Here is a 17,367-nt window from a genome sequence, read left to right as displayed (position 1 = left end):
TAATTTTGATGGTTACAAAAAAGCAAATGCCTTGTTTTATTCATTCATAAAGTGTGTTATATTTAAGTTTTCCTAAAAGGGGGCATGTTCAGATATGGAAATAAATTTGTCTTACTGAAAGTCACAGCATATGTGCGCAAAGCACACAATTCAGAAATAAGCTAACCAAGACCTTAAATAAAAGCTAACTAATACACTGGGACTACACAAAACATGGTCATTAAATTTTCGCTAAGCATTAGTTTTCAGCAACAGATGTCAGATGAAATCAGTGTGTTTAGGCTCCCTTGAGCAAAAGGGTCAGCAGCTCCCATCTAGCGAGGGAAGAGCAGATGCGCAGTGCCCCCAGAAAGTTATGATAGGCAGAAACAGGCCCCACATGCAGTCCAAATGGAGATTAACACAACTGTGCTCCAGTCCAGCTATTGTATATGTTAATACCTCCTCTGTCTTGAAGCACTTACTTCTGTTAAGATAGCATCAAGTGATTCATTGCAGCGGCCTGCAATGAAGTTCAGGACACCAAGCACACCATCCTCTGCAAACAGTGAAGGATACACTTCAGTACTATTTTACTCTCTTATTTTATGTAAAGAAAAAAATTAGCTAGAGCTATGCATGTATCGGCATAGTTACTTCATGCATAAGGCTATAAAGGGGCAGGGCACACATCTTGCCATTTCTGTAGCGCTGCTGCATGCTGGGCTTGTTGGCATGCGAACTTCTATATTCTTGCGCAAGCGCACAGGGACAAAAGGTAGATGCAAGCACCACATCTAAGTCTTCATTTTATCTCGGTCTGCTTACGCAAGAATGTTATCCAAGTTGTAGTTTTTGCTATAAACTTTTAATGCAACAGTTGTTTGCAATGCTGTTACATTATTACAAAGCTGTTTCATATTCACTGGAAAGTGTACCCATGCGGTGTAGTCAACGTTTCTGGCCATCTCAAGCACACCTTACACAGCATATTACAAAGAAAACAGCTCATTCCTAGTGTTCACGAATCCAACCCGGATGTTAGTAACCTCGTGCAGATTTCTAGTTTTGAATGAGCAAATTCAGTGTGGTGCCAGAACTACATCTTTAGAAGACAGTTACCAATCATAATCATCATATGAAGTCGCATTAAGCAGGCTCCTACAAACACGGCATGCTCTCTCATAGTGGTTAATCCTCTACAGCTTGAAAAAACCTGTTGTAGCTTGCATGTGAGAGTAAAGAAGTTACTTGCTCTGGGTACATTTAGCTCAAGTGAATAAAAGTAATTATGCAAAAGATTTTATTATAAAGTAACTTATGTATATACAGAAATGGTTGATCCCCGAAAGGAGTAGCAGTTTTGTCAACACTGAAAATCTATAAAAAATAGCAACACATAAAATTACCAGAAGCCATGGCAGAGAATTGAACAACCTCATCCTGCTCCGCGTGGTCGAGAATGATGCTGCACAGACGGCTGCAGCCACGCTCAATACTGTCGAGTATTGTTCTTTTGAACAATATATTGAACTCCATCAGCAGCTGAAAATAGAGACCATTATGATTAACATGAACGGCATGAAAACGTTGAACATAAGCATACCGAGTGTTCTGTTGCTAGGAAAGGATACTGCAGGAGCGCCTCCGACAACGTGATTCGGCGAAGACACTCGTGCCGTTCCTTGGCTGTTGCAAGAAGACGTGGCCGCAAATCTTCTGGATCAGCAGTTGCAAAATGTTGCTGTAGCCACTCGTTATGTTTTTGTTGCGACTCCATGGTCTCCCCATAAATGATGAGGTCATTGTTGTCCTGCAATATGTAAAACCAGCACCTCAGTGACGTAACTTTGATAGTTAAAAGAAAAATATCAGTGAAACAAAAAACAGCCGAAAGATGTGCACCACTGACAACACTTTACCTGCATTTTTCAGAAGGGCATGCAAAACAAAACAGAAATAATTAACAAACACTAACAGAGAGGCGGCATAGCTTCTTGTTCGCCACCTCCACCACTGGCTCCCTGGGACTCTTGCGGTAGCTCTGGGCCCGAACCGCTTGCATTTCCGTAGACACATTCACTGCCTTCTTTCTGTTGTTCTTAAACTTATTCTTGAGGGCAACTTTCCACGATTCCTGTAGATTATTTGAACAAAGAGGCATAAAAGACGTTACTTTAGTGCATAAAAGCACACAAGAATTCCAGTTGGCTAAAGAAATGTGTATGCATACCTAGAACAAAAGCCTTTTACCTGTTACGGTGCATCACAAATTTTTTTAAAGGTACTTGTTCTATTTATACCATTTCATTCTGTTGGATCTTGGTTGTTTTACTTGTGTAAGTGTAAGATTGCCACCTTTACAGACTCGCGCTGCCCTTAGCAGTTTACAACGCAGTCAGATTGACTGTCCAGTTGTGCGCAGCATTAATGACTCTGCCAACAAAATTGTCTCATATGACATATCTCTCGTTGCCCAACGGATACCTTCACACATAAAGGTCGCCAGAAATAACGAGGCTGTTCGGCTAGCTTCACTTGCGCTCATAACAGCTGTGCCTGCCCCGAAATATTGTGCAAGCTTCATGAAGCTCGTCTTGTGATTTGTCAACACCTACTCAAGCAGCATCCAGACTAGCGCATCGCAAATGGAATGTTCCCACCCCGTGTTCGCGATCAAGGCTTGCCTTGTCGCACTAGAGCACTACTACTCAAGCTAAGGGTTGGCTGTGTGAGCGTGTGCGAACGTTTATAATGACAAGGACATGTGGCTGGTCCATCATGTCCACTGATACTGTAGTGTCCTGCTTCCACTGCACAGCGCACGTCGCTTGTGAGAGACTGTCACCTTCTTGGCCTGCAGTGTACGACACTCAACAAATATTTGTACCCCAGTGGTTGTGAGTTTCGACGCAATCAGGTGCATCACACTCTTACTTTTCTAAAAGAATCTACCTTAGGTTCACATTTGTAGCCTATTTCTGTTTCCGAGTGACAGGAACTCTGACACTATTTTTTCTATTTCAACAATATTTAGTGGCGTGACCTGCAGTGACCGGCCCTACTGCGTGTGACCTGTATTGTGTGTGTTCTACCTAATTCTTTGAGATGAGCAATCTTTCTTTTGTCTTCCATCCCCTTCTTCCTATCTTCTATTTCTGTTGCTGTCTCCTGCTTTCTGAAGGGTAGGCAGGCGTTGTGCCCCTTCCGGTGGCAGTTGCCAGCCTGCTCTTCGCATCCCTTTCCTGTCTAGTATATATACAGGTTGTTTCCGCAAGCACTTTAAAAAAGATTTCAAAGGTTGCCTGTGGCAGATAGCACAATTCTGGTTCATGAGCTGGTCTATTCAAAGAGGCAGACATTACTTGCGAAAAAAATTGAAATGCATAATCAACTTAAAAGGACATCTTGTTGGGCGAGTTGGTCACAATTCGTCTTGAGTACTAGGTGCGAACACACACAAGACACAAGGGAGGAGACAGGACAGAGCGCCACTTACAACTGCTTTATTCGGAGGCGCACCACACACTTATATAGCCGTCTTAGACGCAAGGAACGCAATCAGATCAAGATTGATATGGAAGTGAACTGTTAAATATTTCTCAGCCATATATAAAGATGTTGATGGATCGCTGATGCACATACTTCCTTTCTTTTCGATAAAGAAATGACTTGCAATTCACCGTTGAAGTGCCTGAGGGTAACTGCCTACAGTTTCTAGATATAACCATTGAGTTTTGTGCGGATCAGATTTGTTGGGCATATGCACCTCGTGCAAAAAAAAGGGCTCCTGCCATGCGACTCCGCCCATTCGAAGTTAATAAAAAGGGGAATTGCTTCACTTTGCCTAAAATCCGCCCTCGGAAAATCGTGCCCTCACAAGATGCAGTTTAGCTGGCAGAACCAATTGGCTAGGCTGCCTCCAGCTGGATTCCCTGATTCAATTGTGATGGCAGTCGCTTAAAGCCTAGTACAAAAAATGAGTGCGGCTGTGAGAGCTGAGGAAGATCCCCCTCGAGATGAGGTGTTGAGGCCTGTGGTGGTGCCCTATGTACACAAGATGGCCCACAATTTAAAGAAGGTTGCTAGCAGACATGGGGTACCGCTTGTGTTTTCAGCCCCCAAGAAGCTAGGAAGCCTTTGTTCTCGTATCAAAAGAATATGTGAAGATAAAAATGGATGCAGCACCAAGCACGGGCGACCGATCATGAAGTGCGCCGAAGGTGTCGTGTACGAAATCTCCCTCTTATGCAGCCGCTCCTACATAGGGCTAACTGAGCCCTGCGTTAACGACCGAATTAGGGAACATGTAAGAAATGTAGAGCAAGATAAAGAAGGGCCAAACATATCCAAGCACATTAAGTCCTGCCCGTCACGCTCTTGTGAGCCATGTTTTGCAGGGGCGCGTATTCTAGCAAAGAGTAAGGATAAAAAAGCTCAGGAATTTAAGCTTTCTTTATCGGAAAGAAAGGAAGCGTGTGTGTCAGCAACCCATCAATATTTTTATATATGGCCGAGAAGAAATGTTTAACCTGTTCGTTTTCATATCAATCTTGATCTGATTGTGTTCCTTGCGTCTGAGCCGGCTATATAAGTGTGTGGTGTGCCTCCAAATAAAGCAGTTGTAAGTGGCGCTCTGCCCCATCTCCTCCCTTGTGTCTTGTGTGTGTTTGCGCCTAGTGCACAAGATGCATAATCGACTAATTAACATACATTCACTAATTACATTTTTGAACTGATTACCTTGTGGCCTGTATTGCAATTTACAAATTTAGCAGTAAAGTTCGCAAGGCAGATCCATTCGGAACGAATTCACAGTATGACACCAGTTTCAAGATATTAATTCCCGAACATTAAGTGCATTGACATTCCAGTTACTCTCCTCACGAAACGTCGTTATATGCATTAAAGCACGAAAGTAACTTGAATACCAATGCATTTCTCTGCAAAGTTCGGAAATCAATATCTCAAAAGTGGTGTTATCCTGAGAATTCTTTACAAGGGAATACGCTTTGCGAATTCCACGGCTAGAATTTGTAAACTGCAATATCGACCATGAGGTAATTAGTTAAAGCTTATTAATTATTTAATTAGTAGATTATGCATTTCAATTTTTTGTGCAGGTAATATCCGCCTCTTTAAACAGACCGGCCCATGAACTACAACTGTGCTATATGCCACAGGCAACCATTAAATTTTTTTTAGTGTTCGCTAGAACACCCGGTATGTTTTCAAAACAAATAATGTTACTGTGCATGAAAAAAAAAAAGCATTTTAAGTACTAGTTCTGTTATGCAAAAAAAGTGAGGCGTGCAGACAGGACACAAGAGAACTGGACAACATGCCTCACTTTTTTTGCATAATGAATCCTTACCAACTAGCTCAGCTTTTTGTCGTTCTATACTAGTTCTATTTCTACCATTTCATTCTGTTGGATCTTCCTTCTTTTGTGTAAGTGCACCCAGGATACATAACACTGAGAACTCCATGAAGCTTTTAGTGATGTATGGTATCAGCACACCACTAGAGATCTCAACTTTGTAGCACGAGTTTCCCAGATTTGGATATATTCTATCCATTTCCTGGATATAATCTGAGCTCGTTGCATATTACATAAAAAGACTCAGTTATTTGAGGTGCCTGAGTGAAGTTACACAATATTCAAGGTTTCTGAATTAGGCTTCCTAGTTTCATAAACACAATCATTAATGCCCATCCTCATTTCATCATTGCATTTAATAAACTGCGCATCTTCCTTCTTGTTGTCCTTGCCTGATTATAAGACCCTGCAATGAGCTCTGCCACACCACATCAATCCAGCTGTCAGAACCACTGCATAAGACCTCAATGAGACACCTATGTACTAAAATGGGAAGGGAAAGATGGGAAAAGTTTTACTCACCATGCCACTGCCTATCTTCACGTTGTCACGCAAGTGCGGATATTTTTGAATTAGTTGCTCCACTGCAGTGCAGTAAAGCTCCTTAGAAGGGTACCTATTCAGAAGAGATGTATCAATATAATGTTTGTATTATCAGTACAGCATGAAAACATCTCAGGAAAACACTAAAGTTGTAAAGAATCTTCAAAAAGCCAATTAATGCAATCATTATTTCTTAGGTATAGTATAAATGGTTGAAAGAAACGATAATTGGTTATCAGCCCCTGACTCAACATAGGCCAACCTGCAAACCACTCTGTCCAAGCAAAAAAAAAAAAAAAAAAGATTCATGTCAGACAAAAAGTTACATTTTAAAGGAACTCAGGAAATACACTACGCAACTTCAGTTTCCTACAGCCATGAATGCAACCATATAAACATACACACATGCACACATACATAGGCAATGCAGTAAGCTGTTTATAAAAGTGCAGGATGCAGGTGGCACTACACCTCTGTTTAGGGCATGCAACGTATCCCCTTCAGTCACTGTACACATTTGTAGACACGACCTATTTTTGCCATATCTGTGCAGTTGTGGCAAGGAATAGATCATAAAATTACGCTTAAGGTAAATTGAACGTTCTTTTTACCTCAAGTACCTCCGTTGTACTGAGGAAAATCTATCGCTACCGAAGATCGCTTTGGAGAAGGCACTGGTGTTTGACGGGTGGTGTAACAGGGGGCGTTTTTGTAGCAATTGCGGATTTTTCTTTTCTTTCTAGTAATGCTTGCAACCAATAATTAACTTGCACAAGTAATCCATGTTAGTCTAATTCGTGACTGAAGGGGCTATCTGGCTTGTTGGTCAATTACTACTTTTTGGCACTTACATTATAACCTTTTAAGGTAGTGAGACTATTCTGCCTGCAAGTCACCTTGCAGAAGCAGAAGTTATGTGTGAAATTGCATTGTGGTGTAAGAATACGTGGAACCAAGAAGGTGCCACCCTCCAGCTTATTTTATTCACAACAATATAGCCACATTAATATGCAGCTGCCTGCAGTAGCATTAACACATACCAACCAAAACTACACCCACATAGCAGCACTTGGACTAGGCTGCACACAACAGCCACCCAAATATAAATCTAGAAACTAAATTTCTTCATTAGCAAGCGCCAAAGAAGCTACGCTGGTACATTTGTAATGACTACACCGGATGTCTTTCATGTTTTCTTAACACAGTGAAAGGCATCCGTAATCACATCAGTGGCACTTTATATGTTCCTTCTTGTGTGGGTTTTCTTGTGAAGTTATTTTCCTTTTCAGTTATGAACCAACTAGCCTGAGAATAAGTGCTTCTGTTTATCTGGGCTCAGCACTTTTTTCTTGCTATTGGAATGCTACTTCAGGCAGTATAAAGGGTGTTTCAGTGAACACTTACAAACATATTTAAAGGTTGCCTGTGGCAGATAACACAATTCTAGTTTATGAGCTGGCCTACTGAAGAGGCGGCATGCAAAAAAAATTTAAATGCCTTATCGACTAAGTAATGGAAGTGCACTAATTAAGTTTTTTTAACTAGTTACCTTACGGGCCATATTGCAATTTACAAATTGTAGCCATGGGGTTTGCAAGGCGGATTCACTTGGAACGAATTCTCAGGATGACACCAGTTTCGAGATATTGATTCCCGAAATTTGTGGAGAAATGAATTGGCATTCCAAGTACTTTTGTGCTTGAATACATAAAACAATGTTTTTTAGGAAAGTAGTTAATTAGTGAATATTGTTAATTAGTCGATTATGCATTTCAATTTTTTTTTGCAAATAATATCCGCCTCTGAGTAGACCAGCTCATGAACTAGAATTGTGCTATGTGCCCCAGGCAACCTTTAAAATTTTTTTTAAAGTGTTCGCTGAAACACCTAGTATTAAAAACGGTTGTACCCTCCTGAATAGTTGGCCTGTTGCGTTCTGTGTGCTTCAGTTCATTCTTCAGGTTACATAAATTTGCAATCGATTTCCTGATGGTCTGGTACACAACAAAATTGTAAGCATAGCACTGTGTTCAACAGCCTCTCAGTCACTAGTGCTGTGGACTGCCGTGTGTTCATTGCAATGTCAAAGAATATTTTCACTGTAGTTGCCTAGAGCTTGTTCGGCTACGCGATTACTGCACCTTGCAATGGGCCTTGAGACGGTTGGTATTGCAATATGAGTTGGGCAATCAGATTTAGATCGCTTACCTGTTCAACTGGTTTTTTAGCCAATTCCCTGCACTAAGTAAGCAGTTCCACCTGGTTCACTCGTTGTTGCAGCTGGGAACCCGCTAATAAATCACTGCATCTAGTAACAACCAGCTGAATATTTTTTACTATTGCACAGCATATACAAAGTTTATTACTTTTTGACCATGAAAAAAAGCCTATATTCTTCGTTTACCACATATCTTAAAACTAAAGAAAGGCAAGAAGAACCTCGAGGAAGCTGTGGGAAGTGTTAGTACAACCAAAACCACTAGAAGCTTGCGGAGAAATGTGTGCAAGCTATCCTGAGGTTAAATAATGTGGAAGCTATGGCTGTCAGAACTTTCCCTAATAGGGAGTATACGTGTCTGCAATATCACACAATACTAAGATCAACAGCTGTTCCAGTTTATAAACATAAGTTCTCATATCTCAATTCAACACTAAAACACTGCACGAGAAATTAAGTTTTTTGCTGTAATATACCGCTTGTGCAAAAGCAAGAAAAGTTGAAATGGGAAAGAAAGAAAAATAAACGTGAATCATTAGTACTGTGATTCAAACTGCCTGCCTTGACACCGAAGGTGAATGCCCTAACGACAGTGTTACGATGGGAGCCTGCTTTCTCTTGTTTCATTGTTTCATGAAAAAAAGAAGGCAGCAGTACCATGACAGCAGTCTTAGCAGCACTGTGAGAGGCTTACCACAAAAGGTTTACCACCAGAAATAGCTGTGCTTTATATCAGCATTAACCTACTGAAATTATTTTTTTATTTAGTGGTATAACTGGTTTATTGCCAAATTCAGTCACTCCAGACGGATACCAGTAAGACCTATAAAGAAATTATTTGGCACCAGGTGGTTCGAACTAAGAATTCTACAATAAAGAAAGTCCACCAGTCATCAACATTAGGGACCAGCGTGATTGCTATCACAGCGGTCCTTAACAGGTGGGGCTGGAGGCCAACTTCTACGCATGTCGACATAACAAGGGACCAGATATTAGGTTAATGCAAAAGCACTGCTTACCATACTATCTCGAAACACGCTTGAAAAAGGCGGTTAATGATTGCTCGCCTCACTGGTCCCCCCACGGGCTCTTTCCGCTGTAGGACCTCTTCGTATGGGCCGAATGATGGCAATTTAAAGTCCAAATAGTCAAACTGCTTTTGAAGTGGCACATGCACCTCCACGATGGAGGAGCCATCACTGAAAAGGATTGTTATTGTTAAGTTCACAAAATAGTAACTGTTTTTAGCTGCAGTGAATGACAAAGGGCCTTTCTGTGCCTTTTCTATGAAGTACCAGCTCTTACCTGAGACCAAGAAGCTCATTAGTGGGGCCAGCATTGTCGGACGCATTTGAGAAGCTGGTGTCCGGGCTCGTGCACTGCACAGCAATCATGCTTTCCTGCAGCAACAGTTTCCGATTTGTACATTAACAGAGGTCCTCAATGAAAGAATCAATGTCACTTCACTAAGCTGTGCTTTCAATTAATAAATTCAAGCATATTGCAACAAGGCCATTTGTGGTGCTGGCAACAATTACAGCCCTTCGAAATTATAGTTAAACGTGAGCTGTAGCAGCAAGGTATTTGAAATTGCTTGATAACCTGACTTGGCTTAAAAGAATATTTTCCCTTTTAAGTGTAAGATGCACCAGCTAATTCCAGCACAATGGCAATACCAAGCAGCATGACAAGCTAGCAAGTCTGCAGAGTCAGCCAAGTTCTATGTAGCATAGGTAAGAGGAACAAACTATGGATTACTTGAACCTGATGCCTACGCCTGAATCTGCACCTGCATCAGGTGCAGATTCATCACGTGCAGATTGAAAATTAACAGCTCCACATCCTGACTCCCTTGAATTTGAATGCCTTCCTTCTCCGTCTCCTCTGACAACTAAGTCAAGGAGATGTCATGTTTCCATTACAAGTATCGAGTCCTTTATTATTTTTTCTCTTCCATTTTCGCAGTGCGCTGCACTTACAATTACATTTTTTGCAGGTTCTGCAATAAATGATTTACCAAACTCACGTGTCATAGTCGGCAACATTGCAGGCAGTGCCTCTGATTTTCATTCTCTGGCAAAATGTGGGGCTCCCTTGAAAGGAAGGGCGCACAAGCTCTAAATTCAAATTTCAGCTGTTTTTTGCAGCATGCAGTGGTTTGATACTTCACAAACACAATAAGTGTGTGATCTACACACCAGGCTTGTGTGTTTGCATTGCCCTAACCTGATGAAGGGCCCTTGAACTTTTTTCCTTACTGGGTCATAGGAAATGGGTGAATTGGATCGACAGCTTTTCGACACGTGCTGCCTGAACTCTTCCACAAGCAATGCCATGCACTTTTAACTGTGTCAAATTTTTCCATTTTTGCCACACTGAGGAGACAAACAATTAAACACAAGCACGCTCTAAAGACAATTTCCTGGTGGCTGCTTGACTTCTATTTCAGAAGAATACACTCACATCTGTATGAGGCACTGTTTTTCTTGCCACCTTTATCTTCGCCTTGGTGGGAATTATGGCATCTGCCTCCAGGTCAATGAAGTCATCCAGATCGTCGTCGTGGACCTGGAGCTGAACAAGGCATTTTAATTATAAATATCAGCGTTTCTTGGGTGCACACATACTATTACAGCTCTTCCAATGCCTATCAGTGCAGCCTGCTCACAGCCCAAAGGAGCAAGAATAGAAACATATCACATGGTATAGACTCATGTTGTTACATTCCAACCTCTTAAGACTTTTTTCCCGAGCTGATGACGCAGTTTCCTATTGATATTTTTATCCATGTAATAGCTACACCCAAATTATCCAAGAACTACAAACAGTGTGGCTAATTACAACATGCATCTGAGTGGCACGTGCTTTATCGATCGGGAATGAATAAGGGCATGCAAATAGTGTCACATCATGTTGCATGCTATTAATATTTACTTTAGTGCGGTGATGTGTCATGCACCAGAGGCCTCAGGAGAGCACCTTGGCAAAGTAGGCGGCACAGAAAATACAGAGCATTGAAGTGGCAATTATATGTGAACAGGAAGAAAGCAAACCTAGGGGCCCAATTTTTATTAGCCATATCATAAGAAGCCAACAAAGATATATATAGGAACAACTATACATAGTTGTGTTTTCATTCATTTTTATTTTTATTAACTTATCATTTATTTGACTCGATAAGCGCAAGTAATTTCTCTTATGCTGTCTTTGTTGGCTTCTTATGATATGACTACTAAAAATTCGGCCCCTCGGTTTCCTTTCTTCTGGCATATATATATATGTGTGTGTGGGGGGGGTTTCACGTAGCCTGAGCCAAATTAGAATATGCAAATGCCACATGGCTGAGAGATACTGAGATTATTTCTTGCGTCTGCCTAATTAGATGATGTCTTTATAAACTTATCAATTATTATAACTAGATCAAAGGTCTAAATAAAAAAATTGTAGAGCAACATGAAAAACTCCCCATACAGCTTTCTGTTGCTCATAAGTGTTTTTCTGAGCGTTAAAGAATCCCACGAATGCACGCAAAATTGCCGCGCGACTGGTCGCTCGAGGCACTTTGCGTGTATTCGCGGGCATCTTTCACACTCGGAAAAGCACATTTATGTACAGCGTACTGAGCAACAGAAAGCTGTATGGGGAGTTATTCATGTTGCTCTACAATTTTCTCAAACCATTTATATGATCATAATTGGGAAGTTCATTAAGATCAATTATCTAATTAGTCCGAATGCATAAAATATCTCCAAGCGACGGCAAACAACTTTACCTTGGTTCTGTCCAGCTACGTAGCATGTGCATGGCTCAAATTAAGAGGAAGCTTTAGCTCGGGCCCAACTCCGACGCGGCCTATTCAAATACATGTAAAAACGCAAAAACGTTTTTCTGCGATAACCCCTGGACCGATTTTAATGAAATTTGTTGCATTTGAGAGAGAAAGTTAAATTCTAGTGACTGTTGGAAGCGGAATTTTGATTTGGGGCTTGAATTTTGTTAAAAGGATTTTCAAAAATTCAGACGTTTGAAAAAAATAGAAGCACGAAGTTTACAAGCTAATAGCTATGCATCAAGAACAGATGTCGCGATTCTGTAAACGGCATCCATTAGACCATTCAAAGCGGACAAATTTGATACGTCAGTTTACATCTTACGTGAATTCGTTACGTTGTTTACGAAGGTTCTGCAAAAGTTGTAATTACACATTACTCCATTTTTTGAGGTTCATGTGTAACATATCAATTTTGTCCGCTTTAGATTTGCTATCAGGTACAATTCACAGAATTGCGATATAATTTTTCCTGGCTGAGTTACGGAGTTGTAAACTTGATAGTTTCGTTTTCTGAAAATTTGCGATTTTTGCCAGATTTTTATAAACATTTGAGGACCTAAATCGAAAATTCGAAACCAACAGTCACTAGATTTTAAGCTTTTCTTTTAAATGCAGCAAACCCCGTCAAATTTGGTGCAGTGGTTGCCGAGAAAAACGAATTCTCCTTTTACATGCATTTAGATAGGAGCACCCGAGCTAAAGCTTCCTCTTAAGTGAAACACCCTGTATTGCGCTGAAGCACGTGCCGATTCTTGGTAGTATTAAATTTTTGTCACGTTCCGAAAATTAATTACTCTCACGCATGTAAATATACCACGTGCGGACAAATCTCACAACGCGAAGGATATGCATGTTCTTTGTTTCAACTAGTGGGTCAGTGCAGCGATTGTCACAAGTATCTTGTAGCGCGAAAAAGAGACTAAGACAAAGAAACACAAATCGAAAGGACGGGAGCCTTCGTTTTTTCAGTACATAATAGTTGAACCAAAAGTACCCAAAGTTGCGAGTTGGCATGCATTCATGCTTGGGAAGTTACAAGCAGCGAGAAAAAGCGCGCGCACATGCATAGAGAAAGGGATACAAAAAGCGCTTCTCTTGTCATGAGTCCCTCTGTAGCTGTCCGCGTTGCTTGTAATTTGCCAACCATGCATGACTACTTACGGAAGTGACACTATTAACCATCCAACCCAAATGCAAAGCTATCAAGGTATTCAAGGTACTTACCAGTGTGTTCTCGTTGACGGGCACAAATGGCGCCAAAGCCGCCAGAAGTTCTGCATGGGTTCCTGTCGGCAGCACGAGCTTTTTACGCTCGCCTGTTTCCAAGATGGCTAAACACACTACCCCCGCCATCTCGAAAGGTACTACTGCCGGACGTCAAAGTTCGTAAGCTAGCGGGAACCGCGGAGCTCGGGAAGTGCGCGTACTCGTAGGAGCGCGATGGACGGCCGCACACGTATGACCCTAGCATAAGGAGCATATAGGAACTAACTGAGCGCCAAAACGAGCAATCGCAGGGAATTGTGGGGCGCGCCGTCAGCTATAGTAGCTTCTGATTGGATGGACGACGCGGCGGCATTAACGGCATGCCCGGCGCGCGTCTTTTTCTGCGCGGTTTCAACTGTTGGTCGTGCGAAGCTTTCCGTCCGCTTTGTCGACCAGCAATGCCATACCATTCATGCCGCTGATTTCTGGGTTTCAATTCGCCCTGAGCACGACGATGACGAGCCAAGAAAAGCAAGGATATGTAGGGTTCTTTTTTTTTTTTTTTTAAGGATACGCTGTTTTCACAAGCGAACTCTGGTTTTTGTTTCGGCAGCCTTTTTTGTTTCTGCCAGGTTTAGCTCTACGACATTTACCGCTGCTTCGACGCGCCGTCACTGACTGCTGTGCCTGCGGGTCGGTCAGACGGATGAAAAAGCTATCTTTATCCGTAATTTATCAAGCAAGGTTTCGACTTTTGCGCTGCTGCTTCTGTTTCCTTGCGCGCTCGTCGGGGAGTGGCTCAGAGCATATGTGTGTGTGTGTGTATATATATATATATATATGGAAATAAGCCGACGCGAGAAACTCGTTTGGACCTTTACATCGAGTGGCATGTGCGCAATGCCCTCTGGAGCTCCCTGGGAGGTCTCCCAACCAACATTATATGTTGTATGGTAGAATCGTAGTGGGATATGCCCATTTCGGTTTGGCCAAGAACGGACGCACACCCAGTGGCACATGCTCAGTGTTGTATAAAACTAAAAGTAAATCAAGAAATTCGTTAAATAAAATTCACCAACATTCCATTCAAAGATCGGCGTGCTTTGTAGGTGCCTGTGAGGCGACATTATATTTTCAGGTCTTATGTAGCAAGCTTTCTCTCTCTCTGTTCTTTTCAAACATATATATATATATATATATATATATATATATATATATATATATATATATATATATATATATTTTTTTTATTTATTTATTTATTTGTTTATTTATTTATTTGGTCAGGATACAAGGGCTATGTAAGGCACTTTATAAGTCACTATCATACAATGGCTATTGGGGGCGAGGACTTACGGAGTCGCTATCTGTCGGAAGCGCTTGGCTTGCGTAGTATGAGGGATAACGCGGCGCGTTCCTCATAGTTTTGGTTTCGGCGCTCAATAAAAACAGCACGCGGGAGCGATCCTGGACATTACTGTTACTCTCGAAACGAATGAAGTCTTTTACTTACTGTCAAAATAATAATCTTGGACAAACAAAGTACAGAATGGCTTACGGACACTATCTCTTTACCGAATAGGTACAGTGATCGCCCAGTGCGGGTGGCCGCCGCGATGGAGTCACCCGAACCGGTTTCTTGCGTGAAAGGTCGGCTATCGCAAAGAGCGAACTATGTGAAATATCTTCTTAAAGTGGGCTGTCTGTATAACCAAGTGGAGCTTAACAAAATGAAGCCTCCATGCAGCCATCGCACGGGTTCGCGGTGACCAACTGCGCGTCTGCATGCATGTCCGCGCACAATGTTTCACTTTCGCACCGTGCCGTGAGCTTTAGGCCGCAGCATATGAGCATTTGACAGTACACAAGCAACCATTGTTGCGTGGATACTCTCAGAGCTGTTAAAAAATAATTTCGTTATAACAGGGACTTCGACGCTTACGACGGCGACTTATTGTGATGTCCCGTCTCGACGATTCAATCTTCTTTTTTTTTCGGAAGCATCGGACGTTTCAGTATAGTTATTTCTCAAGTTGCGTCGCGCTGTATATTTATCGGTCCTCTCAACGAGCAATTACCCGCTGCTTCTTTTTCTTAATCCAGTACATCTCATTGGTTGGTGCTACACAAGCATGAGAATATGCCGTGACTTTTATTTTGATGTGCTTTTTACCGTTGCCTTTTCGTTGCAATGAACTTGCCATTATCTAGAATCAACAAGGTCATTGACCAAAGCTTCATGACATTAACAGGGCTGAGCGCGCGGGCGAGCGTCTCAGTGCGCGCTTTCTGCTACTCACCGAACATCGCAACCTCGACGCTGTACCAGGAATATGACTCGCGGAAGTGCTTGCTGCATGCCCGAGTTGTAGCCGACGGCTGCTTGTCGGTTCTAAGTATCGTAAACTTCACGCAGCTTCTTGTCCTGCGGGCTGACATATGAAGGCTGACATCCGGCTCCGTTGTGTACGTCCGGCACTGCGGCATCGAGCAGTAGCCTACCATGTTGGATGCCTTCAAAGGCAGCCACTACCTATTATAGGGTTTGCAAGTGTTGTCAAGTGCACACCCGAAGAGAGAAAACCCCCCACTTAATCAGAACCGCAGCGCATGTGGGTCTTTCGTTTTCAGCTCGCTTCGGCGCTTCCGAAGCAGCCGACGCGGCCGCTGTGTCCATATGATCCCTCATACTCCGTCACGCTGACGGAGGCGCCAGCTTTTTTAGTGGTGGAGCTCGCCCCCAATATAAGCGCAAAGGTACAGGAACAGATGATATACGTTACGTAAGGAAGAGAACTATTTACATTCATACAGCCGAGGAACTAAGTAAAATTTATTCGTAGCTCGCTTGTGGATCGAGTGTTGGGGAGTTTAAACCACCCGACCGCGCACACCGGCACTGCTATATAGTGACAGAAGCCGAGTGGCGAGGCTCGAGGAAGTCGCACATATGAGCTCGCGCGTGAGAACGAGAGGCCGGGCAGCCGACAGGAAACTCGTTCGCGGACTTTGTTGTAACCACTGGTTCATATGTAACAGCTGCGTGCTTGCAAATCCGCTTGTGACGTGTACGGCCCTGCAGTACTGAGCAGCGGCCAAGTGTGATTCTTTGGGAATCGTATCATTTAAAAGTTGTTTGTTTCTTGTAAAGCAGAGAGAGCGGTCACAGCTTTTGGAGCTCTGTCGCTCCACAAGCTATGATTGACATACATATTTGTAAATAAATCTGTATATGAGATGTTGTCGCAAGCCCCATTTGCAACGTGCACGTGGACTCAATATCAAATAGGGTGAGGAGATCGACAGTTCTACCATCGCGAGAGGCGGCCCTGCAGGGGCCTGAAATTATAGCTTCATCTACAACTCGCTCTGTATGGAAATATTCTGCCAACGCACCAAGAAGGCACTTTGCGGTCAAAATATATATACTTTCGTCTACAGACTAGCACAACAAAATATTGCTGTTCACTTATAATCTCGATCCTTGCACACAGCCCTCTACTGTGCGGGTTCAGCTGTAATGCCGACTGTTGAATGGCGCAACTGTCGAATAAAAGGCACTTTTTATGGCGAAGCAACGACGAAATACGTGCGTCTTTTGGCTTCCGGAACAAAACTTATTGACTATTTAAGAAGGTATTTACACGAGTCAAAATGCAGCAAAAGAAACACAGATTGCCAAGTCTTGCTCCACACCAACACGATGTTTCAGCTCACATTTTTCTCGGAGGCGTCAGGGATCTGCACCTTCTACACCCTGCAAGTGGCAATCAGTGCGTCTCTTCAAAACATGTGGGATACATGTACAGCATGATGTTCCGGATCTTCGTGGCGGAGCGCCGGCGGAGACCGGGGTCTCTGACTATGGATATATAGTGTAATTAAACAAAACGCGAAGTTCCCGCATATTATTCACAACAACCGTGAGGCAGAACAAGAAGAAAAAACGGTGCTGGAAAACAAGCGTTTCAATCGATGTGGTTTAGCTCGCTACAACTTGAAGCATAGGAGAAAATTAAATAAGATGAACACGTTATATTCGTGTCCCGAAACCAAATTATAACGCGAGGCGCGTTATTAGGGGAGGAAATTCCGTAAAACAGCTCCCATTATATTTTTGAAAATACGGTATTTGTTAACGTAAAACTCGGAGAAGCAGCATAGCCTCCGAAAACAGCGGTGGAAACTCTTGCACCTATCCCTTCTTCC

General features: G+C 42.5%; 1 protein-coding gene across 1 annotated transcript; it reads right to left on the bottom strand.

Annotated features, from left to right (window-relative positions):
• Positions 1 to 1,178: 1,178 nt before the first annotated feature.
• Positions 1,179 to 14,312, bottom strand: LOC140212893 (uncharacterized). The gene is made up of 9 exons (XM_072284020.1): positions 13,177 to 14,312; positions 10,584 to 10,694; positions 9,426 to 9,520; positions 9,140 to 9,319; positions 5,882 to 5,975; positions 1,958 to 2,116; positions 1,586 to 1,792; positions 1,389 to 1,524; positions 1,179 to 1,195 (listed from the first exon to the last, which is right to left on the bottom strand). The coding sequence occupies exons 1-9, from the start codon at positions 13,303 to 13,305 to the stop codon at positions 1,179 to 1,181; spliced, it is 1,128 nt and encodes a 375-aa protein (XP_072140121.1). The 5' UTR covers positions 13,306 to 14,312.
• Between the last annotated feature and the right edge of the window lie 3,055 nt (positions 14,313 to 17,367).

Source organism: Dermacentor andersoni, chromosome 1, assembly GCF_023375885.2.
Source record: "Dermacentor andersoni chromosome 1, qqDerAnde1_hic_scaffold, whole genome shotgun sequence".
Taxonomy (NCBI): Eukaryota; Metazoa; Arthropoda; class Arachnida; order Ixodida; family Ixodidae; genus Dermacentor; species Dermacentor andersoni.
This window is presented reverse-complemented; position numbering and strand designations above follow the sequence as displayed.